General features: G+C 38.6%; 1 protein-coding gene across 3 annotated transcripts in view; it reads left to right on the top strand.

Annotated features, from left to right (window-relative positions):
* Positions 1 to 19,931, top strand: part of Eip93F (Ecdysone-induced protein 93F) — a 70,831-nt gene that overhangs the window by 20,590 nt on the left and 30,310 nt on the right. The window contains exons 1-2 of one of the 3 annotated variants that reach the window (XM_064696765.1): positions 8,126 to 8,202; positions 10,861 to 11,915. The exons of 1 other annotated variant lie outside the window; for it this stretch is intronic. In XM_064696765.1, coding sequence (XP_064552835.1) covers positions 11,891 to 11,915 — 25 coding nt within the window. In that variant the 5' untranslated portion in view covers positions 8,126 to 8,202; positions 10,861 to 11,890. Of the gene's footprint in view, positions 1 to 8,125; positions 8,234 to 10,860; positions 11,916 to 19,931 lie in introns of those variants that run through there. One more of the 3 variants, XM_064696764.1, reaches the window with a different exon arrangement.

Genomic DNA, 19,931 nt, shown 5'->3' with positions numbered 1-19,931 from the left:
ACTGTTGCACCCAACTGTTTGACGTTTGACTTTCGCCGTGTCGCGTTTCGTTTGAAGTGCCGCACGCTGACAAAAGTGTTGTGTGCTTTTGTGCGCTTCATTTCCGCTCGCAGCTCCGCCCGCCCTGTGTGTGAATTGTGTGTGCGTGTGTGGTTTCGTTTACCACTGTGTGTGTTTATATGGAAATTTAATTAAAGACGTTGTCGCTCGCTGCATTGCGATAATTTATGTGTAGGCATTTAATTAAACCGATCACACACTCATTTACATAGACATCAACAAACCAAGATAGAGAGACTTCGAGATAATTGTCTGTTGCCTGGCATATGTTGAACTTGACTTTTTACGAGCGTTGTAAATGCCTAATTAAATTGATTAATTCACTTACTGAATTTTGGCTGCAATACAAAACAATCTCACAAGATGCGCGGGTGAGTCTCAGTTTAAGTAAATAATTAGCTCAAATTGCTTTCGTATTTCAAAACAGGCACTTGGAAAATAGAATGAAGATGCTTCTGAAAATGTGTTATTAAAGAAATATATTTTTTTTCTATACACAAATTTTGACAACAATTTTTTGACAACAAATTTCTTTTTAAGAATTTTTTAAGAACTCAATTTGTTTTATAAAGTGCTGGAATCGATCAGTATCTTCTGATCTCTACCAAGCGAAAGACTGTGATAAAAAATATAGTAACAATTACCCTTTTTTATGTTTGCAAAAATATTTTTACTTTTGTCATTAGATTAAATTCTACATAATTATGATATTATATTGAAAGTTTCTTATCGACTTTATAGGAAAACATTTTTCGATATATCTGAAATATAATAAGAAAAATGTTGTTGCATTATTTTTAAATAAGTGGCAAAATAAAATTTCATACCTAAATTTTATAGGAATTTAAATTATTTCTCAATATGCGATAAATTTTTAATTCTATTTCACATGACAAACTTAAAAAACAAAGACAAAAGGACAATTCAAAGCTTCCTAAACTTTAATAACGGGAGGCAGCTTTTTTATTTTTTCTCAAGATTTGCCTATAAGTTATGTGTATCAATCAGAATGTTTTTGCTTATTTTCTTTACCTACCAAAATTCTATAAATAATATCATTTATATGGTTTATGGGCCTTTAATGATGCGTGTTAGTAAATATATCTTAAAACATATTTCAACAACCAGTTACACATTGTTCAATTTTGGGTCAGAAAAGCTAATGCTTAAAATGTTCAAATAAATAACCATTTAAAATTATGTATTGACAAAAACTACGAAGTGAACATTAAGTGGATGAGCTGAAAATTTTAATTTATTTATTTATTTATTTATTATTGGGCGACAAAACGAATGTCAGCCTTACTATTTAATACATTGGAATAGCAAAATTAAAAACTAAAAGCCTAATCAGAATACAAATATTTCTAAAATCATCACCGATACGATGGCCTGCCGGCCAGCTACGTCTCTTTACACAGTCAAATTTGCAGTATAAAACTTTATAAAAAAAAAAATCGAAAGGGAAAACTAAACATTTATATTTGAAGTAAAAAAAATTTTAGTTATAATTAAAAACCCAGACTTCAAAACCAAAATAACTCGTAGTTTATTAACGTAATTATATATTTTACTTTTGAAGTATTAAACAAATATAAATAAAAAATTGTATATTTTAGCTGTGAACTGATTTTGCTACATTACACAGTTGACGCTTGATAAATCAATTAAATTAGACATTTTGTTTAATGGAGGTTTAAAGACTTAACGCTATTTAAGTGCTTTGGTCATATACATAGAATATCAAACCAATTAAAAAACCGTTTATATCATTCAAAACCAAACACATCTAAATTATTTGATTATTACTTGCAGAATTCGAGCTTGTTGAAAATAAATTGTAGCTTAACCTATCTATGATACTTTGCACTTCAGTATATAAGAGCATAAGGTGAAAAGTTGTTGTGTAAAGCTTGATAACTTACAATTTTGTCTGGGTAAAGTGTAAAAGCTATCAGCAAAATTTACACAACAATTACCTGTTATACTCGTAAGCCAAACAAAAATGCAACACTTTGCAAACTATTAAAGCCAAAAAGTCGAACAGCTCTGTTGACAGATTCCAAAACACTTGCACAAACTGCACACTTTACACTCATAAAATATATTGTGTACAAGGGGCCCAAAACTCGACAAAAACAACAACAGCAACAACAACGATAACAAGATCGCCCGACTCGTTTTCGCAGCTGCAAAAGCTGAAAGGCAAATGTGTAACAAGAATTTTATGCTTATATGAAAATTCTTTGAAGAAAACTTTTGCAAATAGACAACAGAGCAACACACGAGCAACACATGTACTACAACACAATACAGGCAACATGCAGTGGGGCCGCCAGGCAACAGGAGCACGAGGCAAACAACAAAAGCCAACAATGCGCCAAAGGAGCAGCCATATCAGACACTTGCCCCTTTCCGCTGACGTGGCAACCAAATGACTCCGCTAACCCAAACCGTGGGCGATGACGAGGGCAACGGTGCTGTAGACGTTTGTATTTGACTTTGTAACATCGTTACACAACAACAATTACAGCAACTACAACAACTACAAGAAAAACAACAACAACAGCAAACTATTGCACTTGTTGCATAAGTCACCCACACCCAGACACACACACGCAGCGTGGCCAGCGCCAACAAGTGGCATTGGCGACGCACAAAAGTATGCAAAGACTTGCGAGTTCACACATTCTAACAGCGCGACGTCGCTGTCGCTGTCGACGTCGACGTTGACGCCAACGCAGCTGCCGACGGCAACAGGATGCGGATGCTGCCTCTGCTGCTGCTGCTGCTGTTGCTGCAGACGTCGCGGCACTTTCGGCGATTTTCGACGAACCCACTGCCACGACGGGCTCACCCACATATGTAGCGCCTCCTTGGTAGCAGCAACAGTTGTCAACTGTCGACAACTTGTTGTTGTTCGCGTCTGCTAAAGACATTTAGTGTGCGACATGTGTATATTCGAAAAGAAAAAACAGAAACAAAACTGCAATTTATTTATATCTATAATAAAACGGTTCAGCAACTCATGAAGCGAACACAGTGAAATCTCTGCCCGACAGCCACGCCCAAATATTCCATTAGCACACAGTTCAACTGAAGTGCCATCAAAATCATTTCGAGTTGATATTGCTTTTAGCTGTTTTTGCTCACCTCTTTTGTCTGGCTGCCAAAAAATGTAAAGTAAAGTGCGTAATACAAGCGACACTTTTTAAGCTGTTTTTTCTGGCAATTTTTACATGCTTTTTATGCTTGTCAAAGTAAAAAGTAAGCAGAGCATATTGGTTTTGTGTAAGATATATATCTTTCCTTAAAAGCTAAAGTGTCCAAATAGGGTATGACGAATTTCACAATAGCTCGTGCTGGCCCTGTCTCGTATATATCCCAATCAAGTAAGCGCTTAGTCCGTTTTAGTAGCTGTTCTTGGACAGTGAACGGGCATGGGACAGTCGGTTACATCCGACTATAATATGCTTAGTTTTTTTTGTCGCCCGATTTGCTTTTGGGGGCAGTTATGAAGCCTTCGATTGCCCGAAGCCGCCTGCTGCTGTGTTAGCTGGTTAAGGCCTTTGTGTGGCAAGTACAAACTGTACTTCCGTTTTAGCCTGGCAGCCTGGCAGCATCTTTGTTTTACGGCCAGCAGAGCTGGCGAGACATTGACAGCCACAACGACAAAGATAACGAGCAACGACTGCAATAACAGCGTGGACATCGAATCGATAAATATTCAGCACACAGTTTGTAAAAATACATTGGAAATGCATTAGACGCTGCACTCAGGCATGAATTTCAATAGCGGGTGTCTAAGATATTTTTCTATGTGTTTCGTTTGCTCTTTCGTTTCAGTTTGTGATTTTATTTTATTTTATTCCCATTTTTGTTCTCTCTTTTTTTTTCTTTTAATTAGAAGCGTGAAAAGTAGCTGCGAGTCTTGCGCTAATGCAATAATCGTGTGCTATAAATTTCAAAATGACCAAGTCTCCTGACAGGCAATCAAAGTGCACAATTTCTATACACTTTCAAGGTTGACAATGCGAAATATAATAAAATCCAGTTAGCTGCTTGCGGCGCAATCAAAACGCAATCAAAACGCTCGACTCGACTCGATTCCGTCGGACTCAAGTCAATTGCCATTTGCCGGCCACTAATCAAACGTAACGAAATTACTTACAAGCATAAACATGCCTCAAATCAGACAGGTTCGCCTTGAGAGCTGACCAAAATGGCGTTGCAACGGTAAAGCCGGCGGCTAACTTCGCCACTAACTTGTTGCGCGACATTTACACGGAAGCAAAAAGCCCAAGTGGCAACCGTGTGTCTGTCTAAGTGTGTGTGTGTGTGTGTGTGTGTGTTTGTATGTGTGTGCGTGTGCTTTGCGTCAGCAAGTGAATGACTCGAGCTATGCGGCGTATACGGCGTATACGTGATATGCCAAATGCTACGCATGCAGCGATATCTGATCACAGCATGAAGATCGAGCAGATAAAAGATTGATGTAAAAGCTGTTAATAAAAAAAAAACAAATCTGAAAAGTCAAGATAGATTTTATTTTTTAAACGCTTTATCGAGACATACAACAGATAATCTAAATGCAGTTGCATACAATTTAATTGCAATAAGCTGGCGTCTGCAATTATAGAAAATTTGCATTTCTTATTCATTTACTTACATGAGCAAAAGTAAGTGAGCTTGCAAATGCACTATCTTTTGTCACAAAATTAAATTTCATGTGTTCACGGGGGCTGCTTAAGCTTAGTTAACAAAAGTGTGACCGTAGTTTTGTTTAATAAACCACCTACTACCCTCTCATACATCTGGCCATGCGAAAGCAAATAAAAACTAGTCAAAGTCTGTTGAATACTAAAAAGTTAGCAGATTTAGCAAATAAGCAGCCTGCGTGCATGTTTGTGCTAAAAATTAATTAATATGTTAGGTTAATCTTTTCACTGAAATTGGTTCAATCAAAACTGCGAATGTTAGCAGGGCAGTGAGAAGTTCCCTTAAAATATATATTAATTGGTCAAGCAACTTACGAGTAGGTTAAAATTAACTTTTATATTATTATTAATAGTATACAAAAACTTCTTAAAGAGATTATAACGCGTTGCTTACTTATTTTTCCTAAAGTCATCGTATTCAGTGAAAATATTAAATTTATTTTATCGCAATGCCATTTTTAGAAAACTCATGTTTATGACACAAGCTTCAAAAAAGAAAAAAAAGAAATGAGTCAGATTGTGTTGCATTGTTACGCTTGCAACTGAAAGCCGATAATCAACGTTCAACAAATTGCAATATCAAATTCTGTGCGAGTGCAATATATAACAATGCCATTCCAATAATAAGTAAATAATAAGAAATCAAGAAAAAAAAATTGATTTAAATGTTATCAGGTAAATGTGAAGGAAGCACAAATTGATTTCGTAAATCTTAAATCGATTCAATAAAATATGCTGTTGCAAATCAAATGTCTCAATAGGCTTTAGATGTGTGGCAATACCAAATGCGCTCACTGCAGCCATTTCAATGTTGTTGTTGCTGTTGTTGTTGTTGTTGTTATTGTTGTCGTTGATAAGGTAGTCGATCGTAATGCGTGCGTATTTGTGCTCTTATCGTTCACTCAGTTTTATATTTAGTTGCATGTATTTAATTTATTTTTTTCCTTTATTATTTTTTAACAACGTGTTTGTAGGCAGAAATCTGAATCTGAGCTCAATTGTTCGTAGGGTAACATAACTGCGGCAACTGCGCTGCTCAGTCGCTGCATTCGCAACTGTTGCGCTTGCATTGTTGTTGTAGCGGCGAGCAAGGGCTCTTCACACAAATGCATGCGTGTGTGTGTGATGTGCATTAATGTGTGTGTGCTTTTATGAGATAATACCTTGAACGTGCGTCAGTCAGGTCGTTGTCGTTTAACTGCCGCCAACGCCGCATAGCACATGTCTGCTGCTGTTGCTGTTGTTCTTGTTGTTGTTCTTGCTGTTAATGTAACATTTACTGTTACTGTTATTATACTTAGTTGCTGTTATGACCTTTACATAGACAACGCAGCTGGCGCTAGTGAAATGAAAAGTTAGCTGCGATTCGGCTTAAAATTCGCGATAAACGGGCGCAATTTAATCTGTTCCTATCATGCTGAATTAGTCACGCAACAAATGGGGAAAAAACTAACAACATTTTCAGCACGTTTCACATTTTGATAAAGCCAACTGCGCAATTTCGGGGCTCATCAACAATTAGTTACTCAATTTTTTAGTTTTTCATTCATTTATCACTTGCTGCGCATAAGGCGAGCCAAAGTTCAATACAAAAGCAAACACAGAAAACACAAAAAACAAGGCGACCCACAACAAACAAGCCGAAAAAAAAAAAAGAAAAGAAACAAAAACAAAAAGCAAAGCTACGCTCAAGCTCATTTACATGTTGCACTGCTCAGCTTATGAGCCACTTTTGAGCAGAGTTCTTGAGTCAAGCACGAGAACTGAGTGGGACTCCGTAGCGCATGGGGAAACGGGAAACTCACCACGCGGCGACATTAATGAACAGGAAATGCAATTCTTGTGCTTTGCGGAGAGTAGTTTAAGCGGCACTGGTGAATTCTCATGCTCAGTGGCGCTCTCATTATTAATGTGTGTGTGAATGAGCGAGTTTTTTGTTGTTGCTGTTGGTTAATTTTTGAGCGTAATTTTTGTGAGGAGCCTGCATAATGCTCAAATTGGCAAACGTACCTATGAATCTGCATATGTATGTAAAAATATATGAATATCTTTTAAAATGTATTTCATTGGAGACTTATCTGTAGGCATTGGCAGATAAGAATATTGTAAATTATATGTAAAAGGTGCAACTTGCAAAATACTTGCAAAATACATCAAGGGAATTCCCCCATTATACAATTGTTTTTGCTTATTATTAGTAGTATACATTAATTTTAACATATATATATTTACAATATCATCTGTAGAAGATAATATATTTATTATTCAATTATTAATATTTAATTTATCAAAATATATGTAAATGTACGTTAGACATTTGTTGGAACAAAAAACCCGTATTGTTTTAAGGCAAAGCCCAAGCTACAAGCCGCCCCCCTGCTCCACCCTTCACCAAAAAAAAGTCTAGCTAATTGCCATGACAGCGACGCGGCAGCGCAGCAGCTGCGTTGCATTTTTTACAAGTGTATATGTATATATAACTATGAATGTATGTGTGTGTGTGGCTGCTTATTAAGCAGCTGTGTGCGTGTGCGAAATAAAAAAGCGACACAAAAAATGTGGTGAATACTAAATTTGAGATATTGTATGCGTGCCTCTCTATCTGTGTGCTTGCATTGTTCTAGCTGTGTCTGCGAGCGAATGTCCATCAAATTTGAGTGATTCTTTTTTTTGTTCTCTATGCGTGTGTGTGTGTGTGTGTGTGAGTGCTTGTGTGTCTGTGTTTGTGTTAATTGTAAGCTACATTTCTTATAGCAATTGTCAACAATGTCAGGCCGCGACAGCTGAGCACCGCGTTGCCTACAGTTGGGACTGGCCAACTACTCAACTGACTCCGGCACCGGCTATTTTGGCAGCGCTGCGCGCAGTCGGCTCGCTTTTTATCAACGCGCGCTGGCGTCGCAGTCGCCGCAGTGTCCGTGCAGTTGGCGAGAATTGCATTGCATTGCACTTGGCTCTCGTTGTTCGCCTGGTTCTCGCTCGTTCGGTCGCTCACTCGCTCACGGCTCGGCTTGGCTTGATGTTCATATCCGTGTGGCCGTTGAGTGTATGCGTGCGGCTTTACCCCGTTGCTGTTGTTACTCCTAAAGTTCTCGCGTTTGCGCGCCACTCAATGACTCAACGTGCACTCTCTCGCTCTCCCTCTCCATCTCTCTCTCTTTCTCTCTTGGCTCTCCCTCTCTTTCGCTCTCTTGGTGCTGCTGTTGTTGCGCTCTCTCGCATTCTAGTTGTGGGCTTTTTTTCTTATTTTTTTTTGCAAGCATGAATGCGCTTGTATGCAATTTTGACGTCGCTGTCGTCGTCGTCAGCGCTGTCTTCGTGTTGTTGTGATATAATTTTGCAGTCGGCTTCGGCAGTCGCATAAACACAACGCATCCGATATGCAACGGAACGCATTTTCGGACGCGGCCCGAGTCGTTCCGAGGTGTAGCGTCCGACGATCGCGTATATCAATCGTAAAGCATTAAGCGCATTCCACATTTCCATCACAATCAGTCGCAGGCAATTCAAAACCACAGAATTACTAAACAGAAAAAAGAAACTGCCCAAAAAGTGTCAAACAAAAAAAACACAAATATAATCATAACTTAATATTGCCAAAAAAAAAAATAAAGTCCAAAAAGTTAAACTAACCAAAACCAAAACGCGACAATTCTAAAAATGCAATAACTCTAAATTCATATATGGTATATCAAAAATTGTGCAGTGACAACATTTCATTGGCTCCCCTTCATAGTATTTCAATTTGGGGAACAGAACCGCAGCAGCAGCAGCAGCTGTGACACATTGCGTATACGCAACGTCTGCCCTTTGGGCAATGTACGCACTTGGCTTTCCACTGAGTCGTCGCCCGCGCGTTGCTTTTTTCGGTTGTTCTTGACTGACAACTGACAAAAACAACAACAACAACAACAAAGACTACGACAACAATAACAATAACAACAATAGCGAAGCTGCAGTCGCTGCCCCGCGTGTGTGCGTGTCTTTGCTTGTGTGTATGTGTGCTTTAATATGTGTGCGTTTTAACTGCGCTCGCTGGCTGCTGCAGTCGCCGCCGCAGTCGTCAACGCAGTCACCGTCACCGTCGCAGTCGCCGTCGCCGCTGTCGCTGGCATGCAAAACGCGGAAAACTTTTTTTCGCGCACTCGCAAAATTTTTATAGAATGCATTTTTATTTCGGTCTTTTGGTTGAATAGTTGCACTGCCCCGTGGTGTGCGTGTGCCGCTGTGTGTGAGTGTGTGCGTGCGTTAAATTTATTGTTAATAAAATTGTATAATTAATATCGCAACAACAAATGTGACAAAAGAGCTGCACATGCCATTCGAAAGAATTGTGTCTTAAATATATTTTAAAACCCAAATATATACAAAAAACAACATAAATAATAATATAAGACGTGCAAATCCAAAACATTTTTAGGCAAATTGCAAATAAATAAATCTTAGACATACACATATTATATATAATGTGTATATGTTAATATGTGCATATAATAATTTCATTGCCAATCGAATACATCACGCACCGCATCTCATATTCGATATCGCAACATTTTCACTGCACTTTTGTTACGTTCCAAAGAAACCGAAGCGCAAAAAATTCATTTGTCGTGCCAAATTTGCTTAACAAAAATGAAAAAAAATATAATAAAAAAAATTTAATATACAAAATAGAGTTCAAACAAAAAAGTAGAAATTACTGAAGAAGAAAAAAAATGTACTTCAGCATACAAATGAACTGCGGCAAATTTCAGCAGCAGCAGCAGCAGCAGTAAAACAAAACAAACAAAGCGGCAAAAAAAAAAAAAAAAAACACTAAATATAAGTAGAGTAGAAGTAACAGCAAGTGCTGTAATAAAACGTGGTTGGGTGGCTGCCCAGTGGGTGGCGAACTTTATGTGCAGGCAAAATGTAACAAATTTTTGTCAGTTTCAATTTTCGTCAGACAGACGAGACGCCACCAACTTAACCAGTCGCTACAGCAGCAGCAGCAGCAGCAGTAGCAGCTCCCCAAGCCCAAGCCCGCTGCAGTAGCTCCACCATGACAATGGTTAGGTCTCTCCGGGTGCTCAGGCATTTACTTTGCCGTCGGGCTTTGCAGCACAGCATAATGAACGAGAACCGAAAAATAATAAAACGTAGCGAAAAACAAGAAAAAAATACAAAAAAAATATTAAAAAAAAAAGAAAGTACTCACAGATATATGCTAGAAAAAATGGCAAATTAAATACCCGAAAAAAAAAATAGCTGCCTGGTTGGGTTGTCCGGTTAGCAGCGAATTGGCCATGCGCTGCAGCTGCGCAGCAACTGAAATGCCTGGCTAAAGCTTAACCCATGTGCGCCCCACCTGGTTGCGGCAGCAGAGCAGCTGGTCTAAACCGAGTGCAGCGCAGCATTTGATTTTCGCATTTCTTTGGCTTACCTTCCGTTCGTTAGCATTTTTCTCCTGCTTTTTGTGTTTTCCACCTTTCCGTTTATTTTTTTTTTCTTTTGGCATATCCTTTTGCCCAAAACTTAAATTACTATTTACAATGGTTTTCAGCTGGTCTTGTTGTTTTTGTTATTCGTGTTTTTTTGGTTTTTTTGGTGCTTTCTGCGCAACTTTTCTAGCGAATATTTTGAGCAGTTTCCCCCTCAGCTGCCCTCGACTTGTTCATGCCCCCACAGCTTCCAACTCTTCAGCCCAGCAGCTTGCTAATTTCATTTGATATTTAGTTTAGTTTTTTTTTTGCATTTCTTTTCTTCATTTTTTTCCAGTTGCGTTAAGTTTGTATGATAAAAGCTAAAAAAAAAATGCCAAGCGGCGCCCAATCTTATCAACAGCTCATTGAAAAAAAGTCTGGTGCTGCTGCGGAACGTGAGCGCAGAGTCAAATTATTAAGCTGAAGTGTAAAAAAGCAGATTAAAAAACAAAAAGTATAACTAAATTGAAAGACGTAAATTTGCTGGCATTTTTTGAATAGTTGCAATTGATTAAATGTATCTTTAAGATGCGCAACGCAGTGATTATGATCGCGAATTTTCAACAACTTTCACACGTTTCTCAACAGCCGTTGCTCATAATTTTTATTTGCCATTCTAGATAATAAACAGTAACAACAAAAACATTTTTGTTATTAAATTTATGTTGAGTTAAATGCAAAACAAAAGCAAAAACAAAATACAACAAGTAAAAGTGCAATCTATTAACAAAAACAAAAAGGTTAATAACAACAACAAAAACTAGCAAAAATAATTAAAAAAGTAGCAGTTACTTTTGAATTATTTTAAATGCTGCATAAATATTAAATGTTATGTTAAAACATATCACCAAATACAACAAATTATAATTATAATAATTAATACACCCACAACAATAACAAACGGGCAACTGTCAAAATTAAAAAAAAAACAACAACAACAACAAAAACAAACACAACAATTACCGCTGTCTGCAAATTGAACATAAAGATGAAATAACAACAACAACAACAACAACTACAACTAGAGAAAAAAGAAAAGCTGAAACCGTTTCATTTTTTACGGTGCATATTATTTACTTTGTGCGCCACACTAAAAAAAAAATAAAGAAGGAAAATACCAGCCAGCCAACAGTCCAAAAAATACATAGCATCAAAAAATCTGCAACAACAACAGCAACAACAATAACAATAATAATTGCCTGCATTTGGCCTTTTGTGCGCGCACCTAAAAAAAAACGAGAATTTAAATTGTATATAGGCACTACATATAAAAAGAAAAATTATTTGCTTATATACACTATATAAATGTATTGTATGCGCTGTTCAGCAACACCAACTGCAACACCAACAACAACAACAGCAACAACTACAACAAGAGCAGCAGCAACAACATCGGCCGCAGCAGCCGAGACACAATTACAGCAAAACGCCCCAACAACTCCGAGAGCCCAGCGCTGACTACCGTGCCACGTCCAGCGTGGCTGTAAATTGCTGTTGTTGTTGCTTTATTTACATTTTTGTATTTTTTACATCGACTGCGCAGTCAACGTGAGTGGCAGCAGCAGCATCGACAGCAGCATCAACTGCGGCCGCATCCACATCAATTTGGCTTTTGGGCAAAAGTAATTTAAGAAAAATATATGTGATGCTATGCACATCAGCAGCTATGAATTATGTACGTATCTAATGCATAAGTTGGTTAACATATTTATAATTTAACTATTAATTAATACAGACACTTGTTTATGGCCAAGCCCAAGGCTAAGGCAGCAGCTGCTTTTGCTCTTGCCTTAATCACATGAAATTTAAACTCCATTTGAGTCGAAGCTACGTAAAACCCACTCCCACCCCACAGCCATTTACCCGTGCCTTAGCTATTGTCATAAGCTTCTTTTAACGCATTTATCAATAACCTTGCGCAACTCCTTTCACTACACTTTCTGGCCAAGTTCTACGATCGCTTATCAATAAATTAAGCGAATTGCAGCAAAGCCTCCGTGACATTGTCCTTCAATGCAAAAAAAAAATAAAAAAATTCGCGAGCCACAGCAACAACAATGAAAGCGAAATGTGTAAACAAAGATACACAATGCGGCAGCCTATCAGATACACATACATAAATACACGCATACTCAAATGTGCACACACAAAAAAAAAGATACTCGAACTTAAGGACACAAGTTTAAGCAACTGCAAAGTGCATTCGCCCGGCTATAGATATAGATACAGCTACAGATACAGGTATAGCTATGTATACAAATGACAGATATATCTACTTCAGCGCTGTGATTCTGATATTGTGATAAATATCAGCGAATTCATTGAGAAACACCTAGGCGGAAGTATTGTCGAAATGCCAGCTCAAGCTCACTTATCTAAAACAGAGCCAGCGCGAAATGCCAGCAAAGACAAAAGATAGTTTTCAATACAGAGTGTGCGGCGCACACACACATTAACGCTAATCAGATACATGCAGTTGCATGTATGCACGTTCCTTATCAGGTGGCCTGACGCAGCCGATTCTGACCCAAATTGCGAAAAAGCGACAACTCTGACAACACAGCTCCCTGAGACGGAGGCCACACTTTGGCTCGCCTCGCTGATATGGCGGCTGCTTGTGAAATCTTCGCAGCAACAGCAAAAAATTAAGCAACAAATTATTGAACAAAAAAATATATATATAAATATATTTATGAGGCGTTGCTGCCTGTTTGTTAATCGGGCAAAGAAAACATGATTATATATATACATATATACTTACCCTTACGTATTGCGCGCAACAAAAAAAAACACAAAAAAAAAAAACAAAAAAAGAAAACGCCCAAAGCGGAAATATTTAGCGCTTCTTATCAGGCGCAAAAAATTGATTTAATTTTTTGTTGCTCAAATTTTTGCCACGAACGAAAAGTTCTTTGCAAGCATATATATATATACATATATTTATAATTTTACTATACAGTATATATAGTATATATGTATATAAAACAAAAAATCTGTGCAGCTGCAGCTGCTACGGCGATCGCTAGAAGTCCGCACAATAGTGCGACTTGACGCGCATAGTTCAAATTATCGCAATTTAATTTTTATTATATATAAATATATATATATGCACATATATATATATATATTTAAACATGATGCACATACATACTAGCCACAAATGCATGTGTGTGTGTGTATGTATTTGTGATTTCCACAAAAGTTGCCCTGATAACGGCGCACACAAAAAGCTTCAATACTTATATTTACAATATGTCGTAAATATAATGATTTCTCTATAGTTTTTTTTATTGCTCGCATCATATTATGAATTAGAAGCGCACAAATTGAAATTAGAACTAAAAACAAATCAAACAGTATAGTTATATAGCATACAGTTATATTTGTGGTCTATAGATTTTACTAATAGCTTGTTCTACCAAATCGTCAGCTTTTTTTTTTAGTTTGATTTTGCGACAGTTTCTTAGCTTTAGTCGCAGCACAAAACCACAAAAAATCATTTTTAAATGACTCAAAAATACGCATGATTAATCATTCGTCATGCTATTTATTGCTTAATATTTCATTTTGTTTCCTTTATTTATAAATTTTGGTCAACTGCCGAAAACAGCATAAATGAAACTTAATTTTAATTTCAATTGGTTTACGCGCTTGCAAAGCTGCAGCTTGTTGTTTTTTCTTCTATTTTTTGTTCTTTTCGTAGAACTGTTGCCGCTAATTTTTAATGAAATATAAAACAATTGTGTAAATAGTATTTGCTGATCGAATTTCGTTAGCAGCTGCTTTTGCCATATACGAAATAGATAATGGCAACTCGAACTCCCCAAAGTGTTTACCATTTGGGCAAAAGATAACAAGCGGCAATGCAATGGCAGCTAAATGTGTGTGTGCCATAAATAAGTGCAATGCATCATAAACAAACTAAAATAACAACGTGACAAATGTGTGAACATTAAATACATTTCATAAAAAAAAAAATAAAAAACAAAAGCAAGATCGACACGCCGTAAATTAAATGCCCTACCAGCAGTGCGTTGTGGTAGAAATTTTGCTCAGATGTTGGGTGCATAGTTAAGCTCGTCAGTGCTAAGTTTGATCAGATTATCTAGTAAGACAACCATTTATCAATAACTTAATTACTGACTGATCATACCTGTATGATATAGTATGTAGTCTGAGCTGTCATATAGCTTATAGCCTAAGCTTTGGATAGGCTTAGAACTGCTTTAGCTTTAGTTAGTCTGAAAGAGAGACACGAATATGACTATATCGGCTTGGTTTTTGATACTGTTCAAGAATATATATCTTTGCATTTGGAGTTGTCCACTTAATTGCTTGACAAAATCATAATACCCTCGGAAACAACGAAACTGGCAAACAAAGCAAGCTGCGAACTGGAAACTGCAAACTGCTGACTTGGCCAAATCGCTGCCGAACTGTTGCAAATCGGAATTGCCTAGACGCTGGAGCTGGCGCTGGCCACACACAGCGCCTGGTTTGTTGTAAGTAAATGAAACGTAATTAGCTGGTAGCCACAATGCCAGACATTTAATGCCAGGCAACATCAATGTCTTTTGGCCGCTTGGCAATCGGTTGCCAATCATTGGGCTACCAAACATTTAACAAACGGAAACAGCTGTCTCTGCTGGCATGCAGATCTGTATATGCTATAGATGTTGTGGATAAGGGTAGAGCTAGCAGCTAGCAGCTACGAGCTAGGAGCTAGGAGCTAGGAGTGCGGGCAGCCACAGACAACCGTCAAGCAAGCTGCCAAAAGGAAGCTGCTACCAAACACTCGACTCGACTCGACTTGAGTTGAGTCGAAAATGCAGCCGGCTGTTTGGCTGGTCAAACTTGCAGCAAATGCCCTGGCGAGTTAAGTTGCCACATGCGCCTGCTGCTACAGTTCTAGCCATAAAAGCAGCAACAACAACAAAACACTGCAAAATAGTTACAACTGACTGGGCTATGCAGAAAACTTGGCTAACGACTTTTTTCCGTTGGCGCTCTTGACTTTTGCATTGAAAATCGTGCAATTCACCTGCTGCCTGCCAGTAACTACAACAATAGCAACAAAAACAACAACAGCAACAACAGTGACGTTGAATGCATCTGCATCTCAGCAGCGCCAACATCGCCGCTGCCGTCGCAGCCGTCGCCGTTGCCTTTGCCATCGGTTGCATGTTAATGTTACAGCTGCACTTGCACTTGCAGCAAATGCCGCGTCGTCGTCATGAATGACGCGGCTTAGGCCCATTTCCCCACGCCCCGCAACACCCCTCAATCGCCCCTCCTCACGCCATGCCACAGCCATTGCACGCTGTTCCCTGCCCTGCATCCACATGCAATTATTTTTCTAGGCTGCGGCCGCAAATTGCACGCCTGCATCTCTCTGTCTATGTGTGTGTGTGTTTGTATGTGTGTGTGTGTGTGTGTGTGCTGCTGCTGCTGCTGCTTCTTGGCTGCCTTTTTGTTGATTTTACAAGGTGTGGAATGACTTTGGTAGCGCCTGCCACAGCCGCTGCTGTTGTTAGCTGCTAGCTGCTGCTGCTGCAACATCGTCAAACTTTGTGGCTTCATTTTGGCTAAGCCAAGTCCAAGCTGCTTTTCGCTGTTGTTGTTGCTGTTGTTCTTGGCTTGGCACGTTTATGGTCGCGTTTTAATGTAATTGTTGTTGTATTACAGCAAATTTGTACGCTTTGATTGTTGTTGCTGTTGCTGTTGTTAGCTAGTTAACTGTTTGTAATTTGCCATTCATGCTGTCGGCCCAAAGTGAGGCGATTTGCCGTTTGTTGTTAGAAATCAGCGCAGTTGACGCTGATCAATTTGTTAGGTGTCTGCTGTCGTGTGCCAGTCGTCCACGGATACTGCCAACAGATTGATTGATAAAACAGCAGCGCTGCTAAACGCTTAGACAGGTAGCCAGCCGCCAATTTACAGATATTTCACAGTCGCAAATTCTCAAAAATTGCAGAGCCGAGCGCCCAGCTTGGCAACCAGCTATCGTATCAAGACAGTGGCACAGTTCGCCGACAATGGCAACGGCAACTAATTAAGCGGCAACTGTGGCATTAAACGCCATAAAGCCGACGGCTTTAGTGTTGCGCCGTGGTCAACACCCACTAATCCAATATTTATTATGACTTTGACGGAAAGGATGTGCAAGGCGCGCGCGCGCAAAAAATGAATGACTCGAGTGACTTAATAAACGACTAAGCTGAATAACTAACTAACTGACTGACTGACTGAGTGACTGAGTGACTGACTGAGTGAGTGAATGATGAGCAAATGACTGATGGCAAAAATAACGCTTGACAGAGTGCACAGTCCACAGAGTAGACGTAGCCCTGTTATTAGTTAAATGGTGTATAATGGATGAATAACTCGAAATACAGTAGTCGGTAACAAAATAGTAAACAAAACAATAAGTATTAACAACAAAAACAACAACAACAAAAACAATGGCAAACCGCGTACTTTTGTGTTTGGCAAACTGTTAAACTGACTCCGACTCTGACGCTGACTCTGACGGCGTTGAAGAAGACTGCAACGCGTAGCCAAGCGAACGAACCGGACCACACCTTAATAATTACTTAAAAGGAAAATAATTTACGAAATTGCATTCATAGTTCAGCCCGCTGCTGCTGCTGCCGCTGCCGCTGCTGTTGCTGCTGCAACAAAAGCCAGCCATAACAAACAACAATGCCAGCGAAAATAAAACAAACGACCAAGGCAAAAATAAAATATAAAATGAAAAAAAAAAATGTATATATTTTGTGCGAAAACTGTAAAGAAAAAAAGTTGAAGAAATATAGCTCAAATGCAGCGCGTGGCCATTTTGTATGACAGGTACACACGACCATATTGAGTTTCCCGTGGCGCGCATTGGTAAACATTTGCCCAGCGACAGCTACCAGTTACCAGATACCAGTGCCCATTGCGGCCCTGTTCACTGTAGCGTGGCCACACTGTTGTAGTGCTCGCTTGACGGCCAGGACTGGCCTCTCCTGGCGCTTTATTGTCATATTTGCGCTAAGCTGACTTGCGTTGATAAGCCAGTCAACGTTTGGGCGTCTCAATAACTCTAATTGCTGGGCGCTTATCAAATGCTTTGCCTTGTTTAATTACACCAATTGCCACCCATTTTTACTACTATTTTTTGTGAAATTCCAAACGGCATGCGGGGCGTATGAGTAATGTGCGAACTGCTTAGGCAACGACACTTGTAATGAAATTCGTCACGCTTACGGCAAACATTCAAGCGAACAAACAACAGCACTGAGAGCAACAACTATTTTTCGACACATTTACACGGTCAGAGCAGGGCAGGCCAGGCCAAAGCTTAAGCCAGTGCCAAGTCCAGTCGATACAATCCAATCCAATCCAATGCAATCCAATCGAATCTATTCCGAGCCTCTTTGCAATGCATTCGCGTGAAAAATGTGCTAAATAAACGCAAATGAATTTGCACATTCAGATTCAAACACGAAGTGACAACAAGAAAATACTTAAAACAATATTAACAACAAGTTTGGAAAAGCAGCAGAAAATGTCCACAAAGCAAAATGGAGCGGGGGCTAAACTGAAGATTGTGTCAAAACTTTTTAACAACTTTAGCGAAAAAATATTTTTAGTTTTGCTTTCTTCTTATTTTACTTATTTTCCAAATGCTTTACCCCAAAATTAAACACATATAGATATTATTTTATAGAAATTAAGTCATTAACGATCTAACAAGATATAAATCTTTTAAAAATGCAGATCAACTTCTTTTTTAATATATATATTAATAATAAACAATAAGAGACTTCCTTAACATAGTTAATTTAGTCCATATTCACACCCTAGTCTATCTGGCCCGGCCTGTCGGGCAAAAAGTATATCAGAGTATTTCTTATTCGAGCATATTTACCTAGTCGAAATACAGAACTTTGCAACAGTGCAACCAGAAGCGACAGCTGATGCAAGTTTATAGGCAAGCTCAAGAAATGCTGCTGGCCGTAAAAAGTTTTTTATTCATAAGAAAGTTGTCTAAGCTTGCTTACTCAAATAGTATATCATTTAATTTAAAGTTGCATTATTGGACTCGGTGTATGGGTAAATTATGAGAGATATTTTTATATCCTGGCAGACATTTATTTGCACGCACCTCACAATATCCTGTCTCATTCGCATTTTATCTCTGCGCAATACTTACGGGTACTCCTGATGGCATTTTGCTAATGGTGAGGAAAATGCCAGTCAGCCATTGCAATCTATCAGTTTGTACAGAGCTGAGGTGCCCCAACGCCCAGATACAGATATATGCGTAGCTATCAATACAAAGATACAGATACATATTGAAAGAAACGGTCAGACAAACAATTTAGTCCGTCACAGACATCGTGTAACCTTCGTCTGCTTGGCAACAGCTAAAGCCATGGAATAGCCAAGCACAGCTGAGGAATAATAAAAGTAAATATGAGAAATTGCATCTATTTTATTTGCGATTTCGATTGTCTGGCCAAGAAAGCCGCATGGCCGGACCCAGACGCCGTGGGAGCACAGCGCTCAATGACAAACTAAAGGAAATATGCCATAACAAAAAAAAAAATAAAATAAAAAATAAGGAAAATTTAATACTCAATTGGCAGCAGTATCTTTTGTGCCAGATGGAATTTCAGTTAGTTTCTTTTTGTCATAAAGTAAGCAGCAATCAGATGTTTTATTAAATTAACGTATTCCATGCAAAGCGAGTGCATTTGCATAAATTATTTGTTAAAATTTTGCTAAATAAACTTCAAAATATCTTATAATAAATGCACAAACAATAGCAAAAAGTCAGAATATGCGGGAGCGCCCAGCCAAAAAGACAACAACAACAACAACCATAACTCACGTGTGTCTGAGCGCGTATGACAAGAGCGACGCCAGCAGAGATCAGCTTTGCTGCGGCCGTCGCCTTGCCACACACATAGGCACACACACACACTCACACACACGCGCCGCGCCGCTGAAAACCATGAACTGGAAAACCTTGAAAACTTGACTGCAATTTTTATTTGTTACGAATTTATTTTGCGCCGCCACTTTTCGTATCTATCAGATACTTTTTTAGCTTTGCCACTCTGCTGCCGTGCAGTGACAAAATGTTGGCAATTATTCTTAGTATTTCTTGCAGTTCAATTAGAATATCAACCCCAAATTATAACAAGAGGCGCACTGAAGCGATTGCTTTGTGTGCTAATGCATTCTAAATGAATTGCATTTTAAAATGCGTCGACATAAGCCAATTTATATTAGCAAAAAAAAAACTGAAAAAATATGTTAACTCTGGCACAGGTATAGAAATAATTGCAACGCATAATGGACAGGTGAATTTCATTATATGCTCGCACTCCCCAGCCCGCCACCACGTTCTGTTTTAGTTATGTTTATGCTTTGCGCTTCTTTAATATTTCTCCATCTTCTTTTTTTTTTGCACACACTCGCTTGTAATTATATTACAGAGGCCTATTTAGAGGCCCATCTGCCAGCAACAGCAACAACAGCATGCCACGCATGCCCTAACCGCATTATTATAATTTCTTGCTTTTTCTTTCCATCATCATAATTTTTTTTCTTTTTGCATTTTCTTTTGTTTTTCTTGTATTGTTTTATGCCGCCTAGCTGCGACCTGTAGTACCGCCCATAGGTTAGTTAGTTCTCTAGT

Source organism: Drosophila montana, unplaced genomic scaffold (assembly GCF_035044405.1).
Source record: "Drosophila montana isolate Dmon_TW-CO22-7 unplaced genomic scaffold, ASM3504440v1 contig_3848_1, whole genome shotgun sequence".
Lineage (NCBI taxonomy): Eukaryota > Metazoa > Arthropoda > Insecta > Diptera > Drosophilidae > Drosophila > Drosophila montana.
This window is presented reverse-complemented; position numbering and strand designations above follow the sequence as displayed.